Source organism: Bubalus bubalis, chromosome 9 (genome assembly GCF_019923935.1).
Source record: "Bubalus bubalis isolate 160015118507 breed Murrah chromosome 9, NDDB_SH_1, whole genome shotgun sequence".
Lineage (NCBI taxonomy): Eukaryota > Metazoa > Chordata > Mammalia > Artiodactyla > Bovidae > Bubalus > Bubalus bubalis.
Window position 1 is genome coordinate 98,387,929 of NC_059165.1, and position 17,511 is coordinate 98,405,439.

General features: G+C 51.8%; 2 protein-coding genes across 3 annotated transcripts in view; one reads left to right on the top strand and one right to left on the bottom strand.

Moving 5' to 3' along the window:
• MAST1 (microtubule associated serine/threonine kinase 1) overlaps window positions 1–17,481 on the top strand; it is a 29,419-nt gene extending 11,938 nt beyond the window's left edge. For both annotated transcript variants that reach the window (XM_006041570.4, XM_006041569.4), the window contains 20 exons: window positions 154–363; window positions 2,382–2,483; window positions 2,583–2,715; window positions 2,795–2,862; window positions 6,020–6,099; window positions 6,189–6,397; window positions 9,381–9,519; window positions 9,643–9,775; window positions 9,917–10,082; window positions 10,186–10,287; window positions 10,701–10,823; window positions 11,338–11,447; window positions 12,556–12,734; window positions 12,812–13,059; window positions 13,403–13,603; window positions 13,791–14,020; window positions 14,352–14,474; window positions 14,601–14,737; window positions 15,840–16,027; window positions 16,126–17,481. In XM_006041570.4, the coding sequence (XP_006041632.2) occupies window positions 154–363; window positions 2,382–2,483; window positions 2,583–2,715; window positions 2,795–2,862; window positions 6,020–6,099; window positions 6,189–6,397; window positions 9,381–9,519; window positions 9,643–9,775; window positions 9,917–10,082; window positions 10,186–10,287; window positions 10,701–10,823; window positions 11,338–11,447; window positions 12,556–12,734; window positions 12,812–13,059; window positions 13,403–13,603; window positions 13,791–14,020; window positions 14,352–14,474; window positions 14,601–14,737; window positions 15,840–16,027; window positions 16,126–17,399 (4,155 nt within the window). In that variant the 3' untranslated portion in view covers window positions 17,400–17,481. The remainder of the gene's footprint in view (window positions 1–153; window positions 364–2,381; window positions 2,484–2,582; window positions 2,716–2,794; window positions 2,863–6,019; window positions 6,100–6,188; window positions 6,398–9,380; window positions 9,520–9,642; window positions 9,776–9,916; window positions 10,083–10,185; window positions 10,288–10,700; window positions 10,824–11,337; window positions 11,448–12,555; window positions 12,735–12,811; window positions 13,060–13,402; window positions 13,604–13,790; window positions 14,021–14,351; window positions 14,475–14,600; window positions 14,738–15,839; window positions 16,028–16,125) is intronic.
• LOC123335161 (translation machinery-associated protein 7-like) lies at window positions 5,099–5,323 on the bottom strand. The gene has a single exon (XM_044948194.2). It carries the CDS (start codon window positions 5,282–5,284, stop codon window positions 5,099–5,101), a length of 186 nt encoding a protein of 61 aa, XP_044804129.2. The 5' UTR covers window positions 5,285–5,323.
• Window positions 17,482–17,511: the final 30 nt, after the last annotated feature.

Below are 17,511 nucleotides of genomic sequence, written 5' to 3' on the forward strand. Positions count from 1 at the left end.
GCCGCAGGGAAGCGGGGCGGCCGGAGCCCTCGCTCACCTTAGCTCCGCGCGCCCCCTGGTGGCCGGCGTCGCGGTGTGCAGGCTCTTGGCAGAAACAACCTCCGGGCCGAGCCCCGCGCGGGCATCCCCGCCTTGCCTCCCTCCCTCTCGCAGGCCACCGCGCAGATGGAAGAGAAGCTGCGCGACTTCGCCCGCGCCTACGAACCTGACAGCGTGCTGCCGCTGGCCGACGGCGTTCTCAGCTTCATCCACCACCAGATCATCGAGCTGGCTCGAGACTGCTTGACCAAGTCCCGAGATGGCCTCATTACCACCGTCTACTTCTACGAACTGCAGGAAAACCTGGAGAAGCTGCTGCAGGACGTGAGTACCCCGAGGGGCCAACCCCACCTCGGGCTCTGAACCCCCAAAACTGGCCCAATGTCCCTATCCTTTCCTTCACGCCACATCCATTCAGGGGGCGCCTAACATGTGCCAAGTGGCTGGTGTGGAGCCGAAGACTGAAGAGTGGAGGAGAAAGACTAGATCCCGACTCTAGATCTGATGGAGGAAGTAGGAATCATTTTTTCCCCCACAAAATTCACCTTTCGCCTTTATCAAAATCACTATATTGTTATACCAAGATTTTCACAATATCACATGGTGATATTGACAGTACTATTAATAATTTAAGTTTCTTGAAACTTCTCTGGCGGTCCAGTGGTTAAGACTCCGCTTCCAATGCAGGGGACACAGGTTCTATCCCTGGTCGGGGAATTAAGACCTCACAGGCAGCGTGGCTTGGCCAAACAAAGTTTCTTTCATTTTTTTCCCCACTGTTTTAATTAATGTTTATTGATGTATAGTTGATTTCAGGTGTACGGCAAGTTGAATCTGTTATACATAGACATATATACAGTCTTAGATTCTTTTCCCATATAGGTCATTACAGAGTATTGAGTAGAGTTCCCTGTGCTATACAGTAGGTTCTTATTAGTTATCTGTTTTATATACGGGGTTTTCCTGGTGGCACTGGTGGTAAAGAACCTGCTTGCCAATGCAACAGACATAGAGACTTGAGTTCTGTCCCTGGGTTGGGAGGATCCCATGGAGAAGAGCATGGCAACCCATTCCAACATTCTTGGCTGGAGAATCCCATGGACAGAGGATCCTGGTGGGCTACAGTTCACAGGGTTGCAGAGAGTTGGACACGACTAAAGTGACTTAGCGTACAGAAAGCACATCAGTACCAGTCTCCCAGTTTATCCCTACCCCACCCCCAGGAAGCAGGAATTTAACTTCGCTCACCTCTGTCAGGTCTCTACTCAAATGCTGCCTTCTTGGGTGACATTACGACTGAGAGTAGGATGAAGCAGGTGATTTTTTTTTTCCTCCTTTAGAACATTAATGATTGAACAAATTGAAAAGAAAATATGTTAAAACCTAATGTTAATGTATGGCAAAACCAATACAATATTGTAAAGTAATTAGCCTCCAATTAAAATAAATAAATTTATATTTAAAAAAACTTAATGTTAAGTTAAAATATTTTATAATTAAACCAAAGTTTTCTATAATTTTACTTCCCTGGTTTTAATGGAAACAAACTAATCAATAGTGTTTTTATTAAAACCATTAATCATTTGAAAAACAAAAACACATAAAGATTGCCCCACTTGTTTTTTTGTTGTTTTTTTTTTTTGCTATACCACACAGCTTGGGAGTTCTTAGCTCCCCCACCAGGGATTGAACCTGGGCCCACCGGGGAAGTCCCTACACTTTTTCTTTTGATTCAGTTTCCAGTATGGCTTGGCTTAGCCCTCTGGGATCCTGTCCTTATTTAAATTTTACTGAGACTTCCCTGGCAGTCCGGGGGTTAGAACTCGGCGCTTTCACTGCTGGAACCCAGCAGGTTTCAATCGCTGGTTGTAGTATTGACTTTGATGGGCATGATAGAGAAATTAATATATGGCCTGTTCGATAGAAAACAAGAACATGCGAGCAGAGTAATAGCGATTGAGGGTCCTAGCAGTAGGTAGGGCGCAATTTTGAATTGGAGGGGGTCAGGGCAAGCCTCCATGAGGAGTTGATAGCTGAGCAGAGACTCAAAATAGGAGAAGTCGGGAGCCATGGAGAGATCCGAGGAGAGAGGATGCTAGGCAGAGGAATTTTTAACTTGGCCTGGATTGTAGAATTGCTTTGAAGATAGATTGAATGACTGAACATTTTAGGACCATGTTTGCTATAACAACAATAATGATGATTTCTACCATGTGGCCTGAGTTTTCTCACCTGTACAATGGGACAGTAGCAGCAGAATTGTCCTTTCCTGTGGGGATGGAAGAGGAGCCTGGCCAGGAAAGGCGCCTGTGAACCCCACTCGCACTGTGCCCACATCCCAGGCCTATGAGCGTTCCGAGAGCTTAGAGGTGGCCTTCGTCACTCAGCTGGTGAAGAAGCTGCTTATTATCATCTCACGTCCAGCCAGGCTGCTGGAATGCCTGGTGAGGGGGCTGGGCATGGGCAGGGGAGGAGGTGCTGGAGGTGGGGGGCTGGCTAGGGCCCCTTGGAGGTCACCCCGAACTCACCCTGCCTTGCCTTAGGAATTCAACCCCGAGGAGTTCTACCACTTGCTGGAGGCGGCTGAGGGCCATGCTAAGGAGGGCCACCTTGTCAAGACAGACATCCCCCGCTACATCATCCGCCAGCTGGGCCTCACCCGTGACCCCTTTCCAGGTGCTGACTGCTCGGTGCTGGGGACTCTGGGTGGGCTGACTGGGACCCAGGCCTTGACTCACTCCCATTCCCCTCCTAGATGTGGTGCACCTGGAGGAGCAAGACAGTGGCGGTTCTAACACACCCGAGCAGGACGACCTTTCTGAGGTGAGGCCCGGAGGCGTGGGCAACGAGCTGGTCCGGCCCTACTGGTCGGGGCTCACCGCCTGGCTCTTGGTCCTCAGGCTGAGCAAATGTCTTGGTCCCCGCTCTGAGCCTCAGTTTCCCCACCTGTAAAATGGGTTAATAATAGCTCTTCCTCCAGAGGCAGTTTTCTTTTCATGATTAAATACACAAAACATAAAATTTATGTTTAATTTTTTAAACATACACTTAAGTTTAAAATGAACAATTTGTTGTTATTTACTGCGCTGTGAGGCCATTTCCACCATCTAGCCCCTAAACATTTTCATCATACCAAAAGGAGACCTTGTACCCATGAAGTAGTTTCTCTCCGTCCCCTCCCTCCCCCACAGCCCCTGGCAACCACTGATCTGCTTTCCAGATCTTTCCGTCTCTATGGAGACTGGGTCTGGATATTTGCTGGGTCTGGAGATTTCATATAAATGGAATTATTCACTCTGTGGCCTTTGGTGGCTGGCATAATGTTTTCAAGGCTTCCCCATGTTATGGCATGAATCCGTGCTTCGTTCCTTTTCGTGGCTGAATAGTATGTGCCACATTTTGTTTATCCATTGTTCGCTGATGCGCCTTTAGGCTGTTCACATCTTCTAGCTATTGTGTGAATAGTGCTGCTGTGAATATTTGTGTACAAGTATCTGTTTGAACAACTGTCTCAGTTCTTTTAGGTATCTACCTGGGAGTGGAATTTCTGGGTCACATGGTAACTCTATATTTAATTTCTTGAAGAAATCTGTATGGACTTTTGAATGGGTTAAGTGTCTCTGTGTGCTAACAACTCACACAAAAAATTACTTAATTCCACCCACAGGCCAACCACACTTTGGTAGATGTTCCCCATGTCTGGTGGAGGTTACCCACCATAATGGCCATACATGTGTTTTCTCTGAGCTGCCTAGTGTTTTCAAAAGTGTGAAACAAAATATAGAAATCAGAAGATTAAAGGTAAAATCTGGGTTTGTGCCTTTTTAAAAAGAATCAAAAGTTCTAACAAGACTGTGATGGAACCAGCTGGCATTGAATGAGGGCTGGCCTATGATACGGGGTTACCTACACCCCAGTCACCCATGACTCTCACCTGGTATGCCTGGTCCCTGAAAGCATTTGGGTTTGTGTCCTTTGTTTCAGATTATGTCTATGAATTCACATACACACACACACACATCTGTCCTGTATTTTAAAAAATCTCATTATACCATTATATGCCATTTAATTTTTTGAATAGGTAATGGAATGACATCACTCAAAAGTCTAAAACTCTAAAAAGGTATTTATCTTTAATTGTTGTTTGTAGGATCCTTTGTAATTCCATTCAATCAAACTTGTTAATTGAGTGATTCAAATCTTCCATCTTCCTATTCATTTTTCTTTTTTTGCCAGATTGATTTGATAGTTTCTGAGAGAGATGTGTTAAGTTTGTCTTGAGTAATTTCTCTTTGTAGTTCTGCCAACGTTTCTGTCAAACTTTTTTGGGCTACGTTCTAAGGAACATAGAAGTTCAATATTTTTAAACCTCATAGATCTTTTTGTGAACTGTTAATGTAATAAATCTCTTGTCCCTATGAAAAATAAAAATTATTTTCAAAAATGGTATACAGCAAAAAATCTTATACACACTCTTGTCCCCCGTACCCATATTACCTCAAATATAATTATATTTTGCCCCTCTTTTTACATAAAACCATACAGTACATATTGTTCCTTGTTTTTCCCCCCATTTAATAAAATACTTTGGAGAACTTTCTGAATAAGTGTACAGAAATATTTTTCATTAAAAAAAGAAAAAAAAAAACAAAACAGTGGTAAAGGACTTCCCTGGCAGTCCAGTGGTTAAGACTCTGTTTCCACTGCAGGGAGCATGGGTTCAGTCCCTGGTTCAGGAACTAAGATCCTGTGTGCCACATGGTATGGCCAAAAACAAACAAACAACCACAACATAGTAATACAATATTCCTTTATATTATATCCCCTCGTATTTTATTTAACCAATTTCCTATGTATGGGTTCTTTCCAATCTTGTAATGAGTAAGAAAATATGTGTCTGTCTTTTGTTTTTACAAAAGTTTATTCTTAAATGTACAATAGGCTCCAAGGCAACACTTCATTCTAGCTATAGGTGGCAATAGATTTTATAGCAGGGAATCCAGATGTTTAAACAGGAATGGCGCTAAGGGTCATCGTTGCCTCAGGCACAAGGAACAGCTTACTTTTCGCCAGATTTCTTAGTTCCACCAGTGGCCAGGGGGCCTTTCCTTGTGGCCTTTGCTTTTAGCTCCTCAAGTTTCTTCTGCTCCTCCTTCTGCTTCTGCTTGAATGCCTTATCTTCCTCGTCCATCTCCTTGGCTTGCTTCTTGGGCTGCTGCTTCTTGCCACTTTTGCGGCCTGACATGGCACCTGCCGCCCCTTCCCCAGGCCCTGCCACCGGAAGCGGAGCTCCCCGTTCCAGCCCCTGTGCCTCTGTCTGTCATTTTTCACATGTGAAAGCATATCTATAGCATGAATTCAAAAGTGCAAAAAAACTTTTTTAAAATGAAAATTGCTGAATTAAAGGAAGCATACATTTGTAATTCTGATATACACCAAGTACCTTTAATTGAGACTGTACCAATTTATACTCCCAACAGCAAGGTATAGAAGTATCTGTTTCTGCACAGCTTTGCCCACAGAATGTGCCAGGCTTTTGGATTTTTTTTTCTGCCAATCTACTGTGTGAAAAATGGTATCTTAGAGTAGTTTTAGCTTGCCTATCTGTCATTATTTGTGATGTTCAACATTTTTTTCACATGGTTAACAGCTCTAAGTCTAGTTTACATATCTTGCGTATTTTTTCTCTTCAGTTGTTAATGTTATTGTTGATTTCTGGGAGCTCTTTATATATTAGGATGATTAGCCATTTTGTAGGTTTCTTTCCTAATTAAGAGAAGTTTGTTATATGACTTCACTGTCAGCCAGTCTTGGGTTTAAGTTCTGACTTTGTTACTCCCTCACTGTGGCACTTGGATGAAGGACTCATTCACCAACTTTGTGCCTCAACTTCCCCATGCGTTAAGTGGAATACCAAGAGTCTTAGTCTCATGATGATGATGATGATGATGGTGTCCTGGTCTCCATCTTTCCTCCGCAGGGCCGCAGCACCAAGGCTAAGAAACCGCCTGGAGAGAATGACTTTGAGACCATAAAGCTCATAAGCAATGGTGCCTACGGGTGAGCCACCCGGGGCTCTGGCGGGGGGAGGGTGGCGGAGGCCGGGTGTCTCGGAGGTGACGGCCGGTCCTCGCTCTCTCCCCCTGCAGCGCCGTCTACCTGGTGCGGCACCGGGAAACAAGGCAGCGCTTCGCGATGAAGAAGATCAACAAGCAGAACCTGATCCTGCGCAACCAAATCCAGCAGGCCTTCGTGGAGCGCGACATCCTCACGTTTGCCGAGAACCCCTTTGTGGTCGGGATGTTCTGCTCGTTCGAGACCCGGCGCCACCTCTGCATGGTCATGGAATATGTGGAAGGTGTGGGCGCCTGCAGGGCTGTGGGGAAGATGAGGGGATGGCCGCTAGGGGTAGCCTGCCCAAACCCCAGTCACCATGTTGACTATCCACCTGTGTGTTTAGTTTATCCACCCATTTATTCATCCAACCATTGTTCAAACATTCCATCTGTTTATTTCTACCCAGTCATCTATTGATTTATGTTTTCTTTTTTTTTTTTTTTTAATTTATTTCTTTGTGGCAGGGCTGGTTCTGCGTTGCTGAGTGTGGGTTTTCTCTAGTGGTAGCGAGCAGGGACTACTCTAGTTGCCGTGTATGGGCTTCTCCCTGGGGTGGCTTCTCTTGTTGTGGGTACAGACTCTAGAGCACTTAGGCTCAGCAGTTATGGCACACCAGCTTAGTTGCTCTGCGGCATGTGGGATCTTCCCTGCAGGGATCAAACATGCATCCCCTGCGTTGGCAGGCGAATTTTTAACCACTGGACCACCAGGGAAGCCTGATTTATCTGTTTTAATTTCTCTCAGTATGGGTACATCCATTCCATTATCCATCCAGCTATCCTCCTTCCTTTCATCTATTCATTTGCTAATCCTTCCACTTTTCTATCCATATATCTACATGCCATCTCTCCATCTATCCATCCGATTACCCATCTATTTGTCCATCTGTGTATCTGTTTATCCATTACATCTGTATTTATTTTATTCAAGTGTAGTTGATGTACAATATTATATTACATTTATTTTTAAAGATTTATCTATTTTTTACTGTGCTGGTCTTCGTTGCTGTGGGCTTTCTCTGGTTGGGGCAAGTGGGGACTACTCTTCATTGCAGTGCTTTGGCTCCTCATTGCAGGGCCTCTTCTCTGGAGCATGGGCTGTAGGCACTAGGGCTTCAGTACTGGCATTTGGGCTTCGGTAGTTTCAGCTTGAGGTCTCTAGAGTGCTGACTCAGTAGTTGTGGAACACCAGCTTAGTTGCCCCATGGCATGTGGGATTTTCCCAGACCAGGGATTGAACCCGTGTCCCCTGCATTGGCAGGCAGACTCCTAATCACTGGACTACCAGGGAAGCCCCCGCATCTATTAAAAAAAAGTAATAGACTTCCTTTTTTAGAGCAGTTTTAGGTTTATAGAAAAACTGACTGGAAAGCTCAGAGAGTTCCCAGGTATTCACTCCCCTCCTGCTCTATTTCCTCTGCTATTCACATCTTGTGATACATTGGTTACAATTGATGAACACATACTGTACATTATTATTAACTAAATTATATTAGGGTTCACTGTGTTGTACATCTGTTTTGCATCCATCCCTCTTTTTCTATATCTAGGCATTCATTCATCCATCTGTTTATTCACCTGCCTATTTAACATCCATCTATCCACCACCATCTATTTACCTATTTATTAATCTGTCATCCATCCATCCCTCTTTCCATCCATCTATTTACTATTCTTATTTGTATTCATTCATCCAAACCTCCACTCTAGCAGCTATCTCATTTTATCTAGTTAGCAGTCTAACTCCATCTGCTTATTCACAATTAATCCATCAGTGTATCCATCCCTTTACCATCCATCCAAACATCCAATCACCAATATATGTTTTTCATCTGTTTATCTAACCATCCCAAATATTAATCCATCCATCTTCCAAACACAGAAGCACTACGATTACACACATGATCTCACAGGGCTACAGCTGTGCCACCTCCAAGTCTTAATTGACCGTTAAGTCACTCAACAGATGTCCCTTCATCATCTCCTTCATGTCACATGCTTTGCTGGTGACACAGTGGAGACCTGGACAGATACACCTTTCCCTCACAGAGGGAATAAACCTACAATAAAACATACAATAAAACTGTATACAATAAACAAGAAAAAGAAGCTAAAAAAGAAAAAGGTTGTTTCATATAGTGAGGATGGCAACAAGGGACAGAGAGCTCAAGGAGGCCATGGACACTCTGTTTTCTGCATAATGTGTGTAGGGATTATCTGGGGTTATGGCCAGATTCAGATTCCTGGGGCCACCCTGAGAAAGTTGCTGTGGGCTTTCTGACACTGAGATAAATCTAGCTTCAGGGAAAATTAGGAAAAAGAGAAATTTGTCAACTTGTGGTTAAAAAAAGAAAACTTCAAGAATGGCTTTATCTAGGTGCTCAAATTATGTTATTAGTACTCTCTCCATCTCTTGGGTCTATTCTCCCACGTGTGGACGTCCCAGTAAACAGGGCTTGATAGGGAATTCCCTGATCGTCCATGATTAGGACTCCACACTTCTACTGCAAGCGGCATGGGCTCTGTCCCTGCTGGGGGAACTAAGATCTCACAAGCCACATGGCATGGCCAAAAATAAATAAAATGAAACAGTGATATAGTGAGGTTACCATCCAACAGATCCCAGCTTACATCCTATGAGCTTAGCAATCTTTGTGAAAAAAGAAGGAAAAGTCATTAACCAAACTTGGGTTACATGCTGACCCAGTAGCTAAACCTGGAAGGAAATCTGACCCGTGTGAGAAAAAGGAGAAATGGAAGCTGAGGGAGACTAAAATATGAATGCTGCTGACAGTAAATCTGGTGGGGCAAAGTAATTTATATTTTAAAACCTCAGACCCTCAAGGTTCAGACTCCAGACCAGGGTCCATTCTCCCAGACTGTTTATAAGCGGGCAGCCTCAGTCCCAACCAAACTTTACCTCCACCATCAACTCCCTGCCTGACCCAACCTCTCTCTGAGGTTGGGTGTAAACCAATCCCTTCCTGTGTAAAATCAACTGATTGTGCTGACTTTGGAGCATGGCTAAGAAAACAAGAGAAGCCTGGCAGAGAGCACTCCCAGCGGAAGCTGGGAGAGGGAGGGCCCTCTCTGAGCCTCAGTTTTCCTTAGCTGTGAAATGGGGGCCGTGTAAGAAGAGAACTTGGTGCTATGCTGCCTGCTGAGTGCTCAGCTCTGGGCCAGGGTTGCCTCCCTCTTCACATGTATCCATTCCTTCACCCCCAGGGGGGGACTGCGCCACCCTGCTGAAGAACATTGGGGCACTGCCTGTGGAGATGGCCCGCATGTACTTTGCTGAGACAGTGCTGGCGCTGGAGTACTTGCATAACTACGGCATCGTGCACCGCGACCTCAAGCCTGACAAGTGAGCCTTGATCTTCGTCATCACTCCTTCCCTGTCCCTCGGGGGTCGGGGGAGCCCTGGCACAGAAGGGCCAGGAGTGAGAAGGACCATCCTCACCTCTAAGACCCCAGTTTGCTTCTGCAGCCTCCTTATCACCTCCATGGGGCACATCAAGCTCACGGATTTTGGCCTCTCAAAGATGGGGCTCATGAGCCTCACCACCAACCTCTATGAAGGCCACATTGAGAAGGACGCCCGGGAGTTCCTGGACAAACAGGTGTGTGTGCGGGAGTGGGGGTCACCACGGGTGGAGTGACCCGGCAGGACTGTGTGGGCCCTGGGCCTGGCATGGGGGGGGCACTGCTCCCCCAGGAGGCCCCTCCTGTGGCCAGGGCATGGGCTGACCACCTGCCCCCAGGTGTGTGGGACCCCAGAGTACATCGCACCCGAGGTCATCCTGCGTCAGGGATACGGCAAGCCGGTGGACTGGTGGGCCATGGGCATCATTCTCTACGAGTTCCTGGTGGGCTGTGTGCCCTTCTTTGGAGACACTCCCGAAGAGCTCTTTGGACAGGTCATCAGTGGTGCGTGCCTCCGCGGTGGGCAGGCAGGGGGGCATGGAAACGAGGGAGGGCCCAAGGCCTCATGGACCTAAAAGCGAACCCCACCCTACACCTTGCTCTGCAGACGACATCCTGTGGCCTGAAGGGGAGGAGGCCCTACCCACGGATGCCCAGCACCTGATATCCAGCCTCCTGCAGACTAATCCCTTGATCCGTCTAGGTGCAGGTAGGGGGGGGTCTGCTGTGCAGAGAATATGATTTGAGGCAGGGGTGGGTGGGTAGTGGTGTCTTGTCCATAGCAGGGCTTCCAGCGCTGTGTCCCTGGGCGGGAAAATGGGTGAGCTGGACTGCTGGGCTACTGGGCTAGCCTGAAGTGTTAGCTGTGCAGTCGTGTCCGACTCTTTGTGACTCCATGGACTGTAGCCCATAAGGCTCCTCTGTTCATGGAATTCTCCAGGCAAGAATACTGGAGTGGGCAGCCATGCCCTTCTCCAGGAGATCTTCTCGATCCAGGGATTGAACCTGGGTCTCCTGCATTGCAGGCAGATTCTTTGCAGTCTGAGTCACCAGTGAAGCCTGGGCTAGCCATAGCTGTCGCTTAAATTCCTTCCCTGATCCAGCCCACTCCTTCCTCCCCAGGCGGTGCCTTTGAGGTGAAGCAGCACAGTTTCTTTCGAGACCTGGATTGGACAGGATTGCTGAGGCAGAAGGCCGAGTTCATCCCCCATCTGGAGTCCGAAGATGATACCAGCTACTTCGACAGTGAGCAGGGACAGCGGGTGGAATCCTTTGAGGGGGCCCTTGGGTATGGCCTGGGCTGGAACCCAGTTGGGTAGGAGACTAGCCCGCTAGAACAGAGAAGAGGGCTGAGGTCGTGCCAGGGGCGTGACTTGGCAGAGGGGCGGGGCTCAGAGAAGAAAGGAGGTTGGGGTAGGGGTGGAGCCTGGACCGGAGTAAATTCTAAAATTGGGAGTGAGCCTGGGTTACCGGGCGGTGCTAGGACCCAGAACAGCCAAGGGCCTGGGCTGGTGGAGGCGGAGCCAGGGTGGAGAGCACCATAGGTGGAGTCTGGGGGTGTGGCTTTATGGAGGCGGGGCTACATGTAGCCTTGGAGAAAGTGGGACTGGGACTCAGCGTGGGGGCGGGGTCTGAATCAGTTACTAGTAAGGAGAAGGGGTGTGCGTGGCCAGGCTTGTAGGACCTAGACCTGACTTTCGCGGGAGTGTGATTTGAGGAGTGGACGTGCCCGCGGTCACTATCCACACCTCCACCCCAGCCCGCTCAGACAGGTATCACCACGTGAACTCCTACGATGAGGATGACACCACCGAGGAGGAGCCTGTGGAGATCCGTCAGTTCTCCTCCTGCTCCCCGCGCTTCAGCAAGGTGGGCCAAATTGGGGGGTAGGGATGGGGTGAGTCCGGGGGAGGGCGGGGCAGGTGTTGAGGGAGGGAATGGAGGTGGGCTTGAAGTGGGCAGGGGCTCAGGAGGCTGTGGGGAGCAGGCACACAGACCTAAGGTCTCAGACTAGAGAATTTACAGAGGGAGTGAGGATCTGCATGATGAGGCTAGTGGCAGAGAGGGTGGGGTGGGGGGAAGCAGCATAGTCTTGGAAGTGGCCTTTGGCATTAAAGTGAGTGAAGTCGTTCAGTCGTGTCCGACTCTTTGCGACCCCATGGACTCTAGCCTTCCAGATTCCTTCGTCCATGGGATTTTCCAGGCAAGAATACTGGAGTGGGTTCCTTCTCCAGGAGATCTTCCCGATCTCCTGGTCTCCATTGTAGGCAGACGCTTTACTGTCTGAACTACCAGGGAAGATGCCTTCGGCATTGAGTGGAATCTAATGGGAACCTGAACAGTATGGAAATGACCAACAGGAGAAGCGGCTAATCTGGACCGGGCGGGGTCAGGACCTGGGAATGGAGAGATTGAGCAGTGAGGGCGGAGCTAGGCTGTGGCGAGGCTGGGCACTATTTCATTTTGAGGAACAGCATGTAGCGGGGGTCACAAAGAATCGGACACGACTGAGCGCACACATACAATGTAGGGGGGTGCACGACCTAGCTTGGGAGAGGGTACGCATAACTGGATGAGACTTGGAGAGGTGAGATTCTTTAGGGCTTGGGCAGGGCAGGATCTAGAATATGTCAGAGCCTCATTTCGTGGGGTGGGGCCAGAACTGAAGAATTGTGGGTGGTCGGGATCGGTCCAGAAATGGGCAGGACCCAGCTTTACTATGATGGAGCTTAGTTTGGCAGGCTCCAGTAGCGAGGTAGAGAATGAGATGGTTGGTTGGCATCATCGACTCAATGAACATGAGTCTGAGCAAACTCCAGGAGACAGTGAAGGACAGGGAAGCCTAGCGTGCTGCAGTCCATGGGGTCGCAAATACTTGGACACGACTGAGCGACTGAACAACAGTAGCGGGAAGTTTACTGGTTCAGGAGGGAAGGCAGAACCTGGGGGTTGGACTTCCCTCCACTACCACTTGCAGGTGTATAGCAGTATGGAGCAGCTGTCGCAGCACGAGCCCAAGACCCCCGTGGCGGCAGCGGGGACCAGCAAGAGGGAGCCGACCACCAAGGGCCCAGAGGAGAAGGTGACCAGCAAGCGGGAGGGCCTGGGTGGCCTGACCCTGCGCGAGAAGACCTGGAGAGGGGGCTCCCCGGAGATGTGAGCAACGGCAGAGCTGGGTTTGGGGGCAGGGCCCAAAGGGGAGTAACTCCTCTGACAACGCCCCCTTTGCGCAGCAAGCGCTTCTCGGCATCTGAGGCCAGCTTCTTGGAGGGGGAGGCCAGTCCCCCGTTGGGCGCCCGCCGCCGTTTCTCGGCGCTGCTGGAGCCCAGCCGCTTCAGCACCCCGCAAGAGGAAGAGGATGAGGCTCGGCTGCGCAGGCCTCCCCGGCCCAGCTCCGACCCCCCAGGCTCGCTGGATGCGCGGGCCGCCAAAGAGATACCTCCAGGGGATGGCACCCCCAGCACCGAGGACTCGGAGGCTAGTAAGTGCCCCCTCCTGCTGCCTTCCCCAATTCCCCAGGGGCCATATATGAGCGTTCAATAAGCCTGGTTACTGCTTATGCAAGTTCTCCTGTACTGTTCACACTCCAACCTGAGATTCTCATCAACATGAGAAAGACCCCTATTCCATGCTCAATCAGTCAACAAATGTGTTTAAGCACTTCTCTGTGTCAGGAGCTGTTCCAGATGTATAGGGTATCTGCTCTTATGAAATTCACAATCCAGCAAGGGAGAGAAGTGGGAAGAGCATTGCATGTTGAGGGAACACCATTTAAGAGGGCTATGCCCTTGGACTGACCCCCTAACCCACCTGCTGTGTTGCAGCTGACCGCCCAGGCGACCTCTGCCCACCCTCTAAGGATGGGGACCCATCAGGCCCCAGAGCCACCAATGACCTGGTTCTGCGCCGAGCGCGGCACCAGCAGCTATCAGGAGATCCCGCGGTAGAGAAGCGGCCTTCTCGAACTGGGGGCAAAGTCATCAAGTCAGCCTCGGCCACTGCCTTGTCTGTCATGATCCCTGCAGGTGATGCTGGGTCCAACCTGGCAGGGGATGGGCTGCCCCCATTGGTGCGTTTTCCCGGTCCACCATGATTTGCTCTGGGATGGGCCAATGAGAGCCCTGGGACTTGCACTTGGGAGGAGGGAGGAGCAGACACAGGGAAAGCTGTGTCAGTCCGCCCTGATCTCTGACCATGGGTCTGTGTCTGCAGTGGACCCACATGGGAGCTCACCTTTGGCTAGCCCCATGTCCCCGCGATCTCTCTCCTCCAATCCATCCTCACGGGACTCCTCACCCAGCCGGGACTACTCTCCGGCTGTCAGTGGACTTCGCTCCCCCATCACCATCCAACGCTCGGGCAAGAAGTATGGCTTCACACTGCGTGCCATCCGCGTCTACATGGGTGACTCAGATGTCTACAGTGTACACCACATTGTCTGGGTGAGCAGTCATGGATGAGCCTGTATTCTACGGTGGGGAGAGAGAGTTCCACACCTCCCCGCCCCGCCCCGCTCCAAGGGATGAGGGACAGCTCAAACTCTGGAACTAGGCAGCCTGAATGAGACTCCTCTGTGACACCTCCTCACCCCGTCACTTTCCTCTCTGACTCTCAGTTTCTTCATTTGTAAATTGGCAAGAATGATAGTTGTTTCGCTTGGTGTTATAATTAAATACTGTGCCTACAGAGTTAGGTGTCTGGAACAGAAGCTTAGGGAGACTTCCTTGTTACCAATCCTGTTAATCCTGCCCCTGTGGGGTGCCCTGTCCCCAGCACGTGGAGGACGGGGGCCCAGCCCAGGAGGCAGGACTCTGTGCCGGGGACCTCATCACCCACGTGAACGGGGAGCCGGTGCATGGCATGGTACATCCTGAGGTCGTTGAGCTGATCCTTAAGGTGAGTCTATGGGGAAAAAGCGAACTGTCGGGGGAGTGGAAAGGAGTGAAGGGTGAGGGAGGTCCCGGGGAGCTGGAGTTGCCAGAACAGCCTCCAGCAGAGAACTTTCCCCCTTTCTAACTCCAGAGTGGCAATAAAGTGGCCGTTACCACAACGCCCTTCGAAAACACCTCCATCCGTATCGGTCCTGCACGGCGCAGCAGCTACAAGGCCAAAATGGCTCGGAGGAACAAGAGGCCCTCTGCCAAGGAGGGTCAGGAGAGGTAGGTGGGGCCAAGTGCAGTGGGCGGGGCTATAAACAGCAGGCCCTCTGGAGCATTCCAGTTTTTGAGCAATGGCCAGGGCTTTTGTGGGATAGGTATAGGAGAGGACAGGAGAAGGCATATTCACAGGAATGGAAGTTGTGCACAGGAAAGGTGGCCAGGGCCACTGTACGTGTGTGCTAAGTCGCTTCAGTCGTGTCTGACTCTTTGGGACCCTATGGACTGTAGCCCGCCAGGCTCCTCTGTCCATGGGATTCTCCAGGCAAGAATACTGGAGTTGGTTGCCATGCCCTTCTCCAGGGGATCTTCCCGACCCAGGGATCGGGAAGACATAAGAGAACTCCAGTCTCACGTCTCCTGCATTGGCAGGCGGGTTCTTTACCACTCGCGCCACCTGGGGGCCACCGAGTGAAGAGCAATAATGAGAGGACAGAGAAGGAGGGGCTGAGAAAGTGGGAGGAGCTGGAAAAAGACGATGTACCAAGCTCCAAAACTCTGGGAGTAGAGCAGAGCCAGCGGATACGGACCAAGAGGGTACCATCCAAGAGATGACCCTGCTTTGCTGGATGCATTTAAGAGACTGGGAGGGGCCAGGAGAAGAGACTTCTACCTGGGAGGAGCATACCAGGCCAGTAGAAGTAATTTCTTCCCTTACAAATAATGCAGAGTTAGGAGAGGTGGGTGGAGCCAGGAGAGTTTTCTGTTTTAATCAGCGGGGTTTGGCCTGGACAAAGAGTCAGTGGGGATTGGAGTGAGATGCGTCAGGCTGAGGCCAGTGAAATTCTTCCTGCCCTGATAGGTGGGTTTAGCTGTAGAGGGAGGTGCTAGAAAGGTGGACGGGGCCAGAATAGGTTGGTTCTGTTTGGAAGAATGTTTCTAGCTTGCACTGTGAGTGGTCAAAAAGCAATGGGTAGGCCAGGTGGGAGGAGCCAAGTGGGACAGCGATAAGAGAAGTTCTCCAGCCTCCAACAGTGTTGTTTTTGAAGAGGGAGGGTCCAGATTGGGTGGGTGGTTCCAGGAGGTGGCTTGAGGCCCTGAAGTGGGAAGAGCAGGCAGCTCTAGAGTCTGGTCCAGGGAAACTGGTTCCCTCCTTGTCCTCCAGCAAGAAGCGCAGCTCCCTCTTCCGCAAGATCACGAAGCAGTCGAACCTGCTGCACACTAGCCGCTCGCTGTCGTCGTTGAACCGCTCGCTGTCGTCCAGCGACAGCTTGCCCGGCTCTCCCACGCACGGCCTGCCGGCGCGCTCGCCCACCCACAGCTACCGCTCCACGCCCGACTCCGCCTACCTAGGTAGACCCTGCACCTGCGCGGGGCGGGCGGCATGTGCGGGCAGGGCAGTGCCCTGGCGGCGCCAACCCAGTTCTTTGCCCTCTCTCGCCCGCCCACAGGCGCCTCGTCCCAGAGTAGCTCGCCCGCCTCGAGCACGCCCAACTCGCCGGCGTCGTCAGCGTCGCACCACATCCGGCCCAGCACGCTTCACGGCCTGTCGCCGAAGCTGCACCGCCAGTACCGCTCTGCGCGCTGCAAGTCGGCAGGCAACATCCCGCTGTCGCCGCTGGCGCACACGCCGTCCCCGACACAGGCGTCGCCGCCGCCGCTGCCGGGCCACACGGTGGGCAGCTCGCACACCACGCAGAGCTTCCCGGCCAAGTTGCACTCGTCGCCGCCGGTGGTGCGCCCGCGCCCGAAGAGTGCCGAGCCCCCGCGCTCACCGCTCCTCAAACGGGTGCAGTCGGCGGAGAAGTTGGGAGCCTCTCTGGGCGCCGACAAGAAGGGCGCACTGCGCAAACACAGCCTCGAGGTGGGCCACCCGGATTTCCGCAAGGACTTCCACGGCGAGCTAGCGCTGCATAGCCTCGCAGAGTCGGACGGCGAGACGCCCCCTATCGAGGGTCCAGGCGCGCCCCGGCAGGTCGCCGTCCGCCGCCTGGGCCGCCAGGAGTCGCCCCTGAGCCTAGGCGCGGACTCGCTGCTGCCCGAGGGCGCCCCCAGGCCGCTGGCATCAAGTAAGGAGAAAGAGTCCCCGGGTGGCGCCGAGGCCTGCACCCCGCCCCGCGCGACGACCCCTGGGGGTCGGACCCTGGAGCGGGACGCCAGCGGCGCGCGACACCAGAGCGTGCAGACCGAGGACGGTACGGGCGGGACGGCCAGGCCCGTGGCCAAGTCCGCGCTGAGCCCGGTGCAGGAACACGAGACCGGCCGGCGCAGCAGCTCGGGCGAAGCAGGCACGCCCCCCGTGCCCATTGTCGTAGAGCCCGTACGGCCTGGGGCGAAAGCCGAGGTGTCTCAGCCCCCGAGTGTGCATACCCCGAGTGCGGACTCCAAGGCATTGCCCGATTCTGAACCCCTGGCGCCTCCCCAACCTGAGGCCCTCCGGGGCCGGGAGCGCTGGGTGCTGGAGGTGGTGGAGGAGCGGACCACGCTGAGCGGGCCTCGTTCCAAACCTGCCTCTCCCAAGCTCTCCCCAGACCCCCAGACCCCCTCCCAAGCCCCAACAAAAAATGTGCCCAGCAGTGCCGGGCCCCCAGCCCCACCTGCTTCGCTGCCGGGCCCGACCACCAAGCCTGAGGTGGGGCCAACCTCTCGGTGCCCTGCTGAAGCTGTGCCCTCAGTAGGCCCGACCAAAAAAGGGGCGCCCTGCCCCATGCCCCCAGGCCCATAGCAGTGGGAGCCGCTGGCCCAGTGCTGTACAGCCGCCTGTATACATATGTACACATATAAATAAAGTGCGCCCGGCTGTGTGAGCTTTCTGGAGCTCGCCCCTCCTCCCCTAG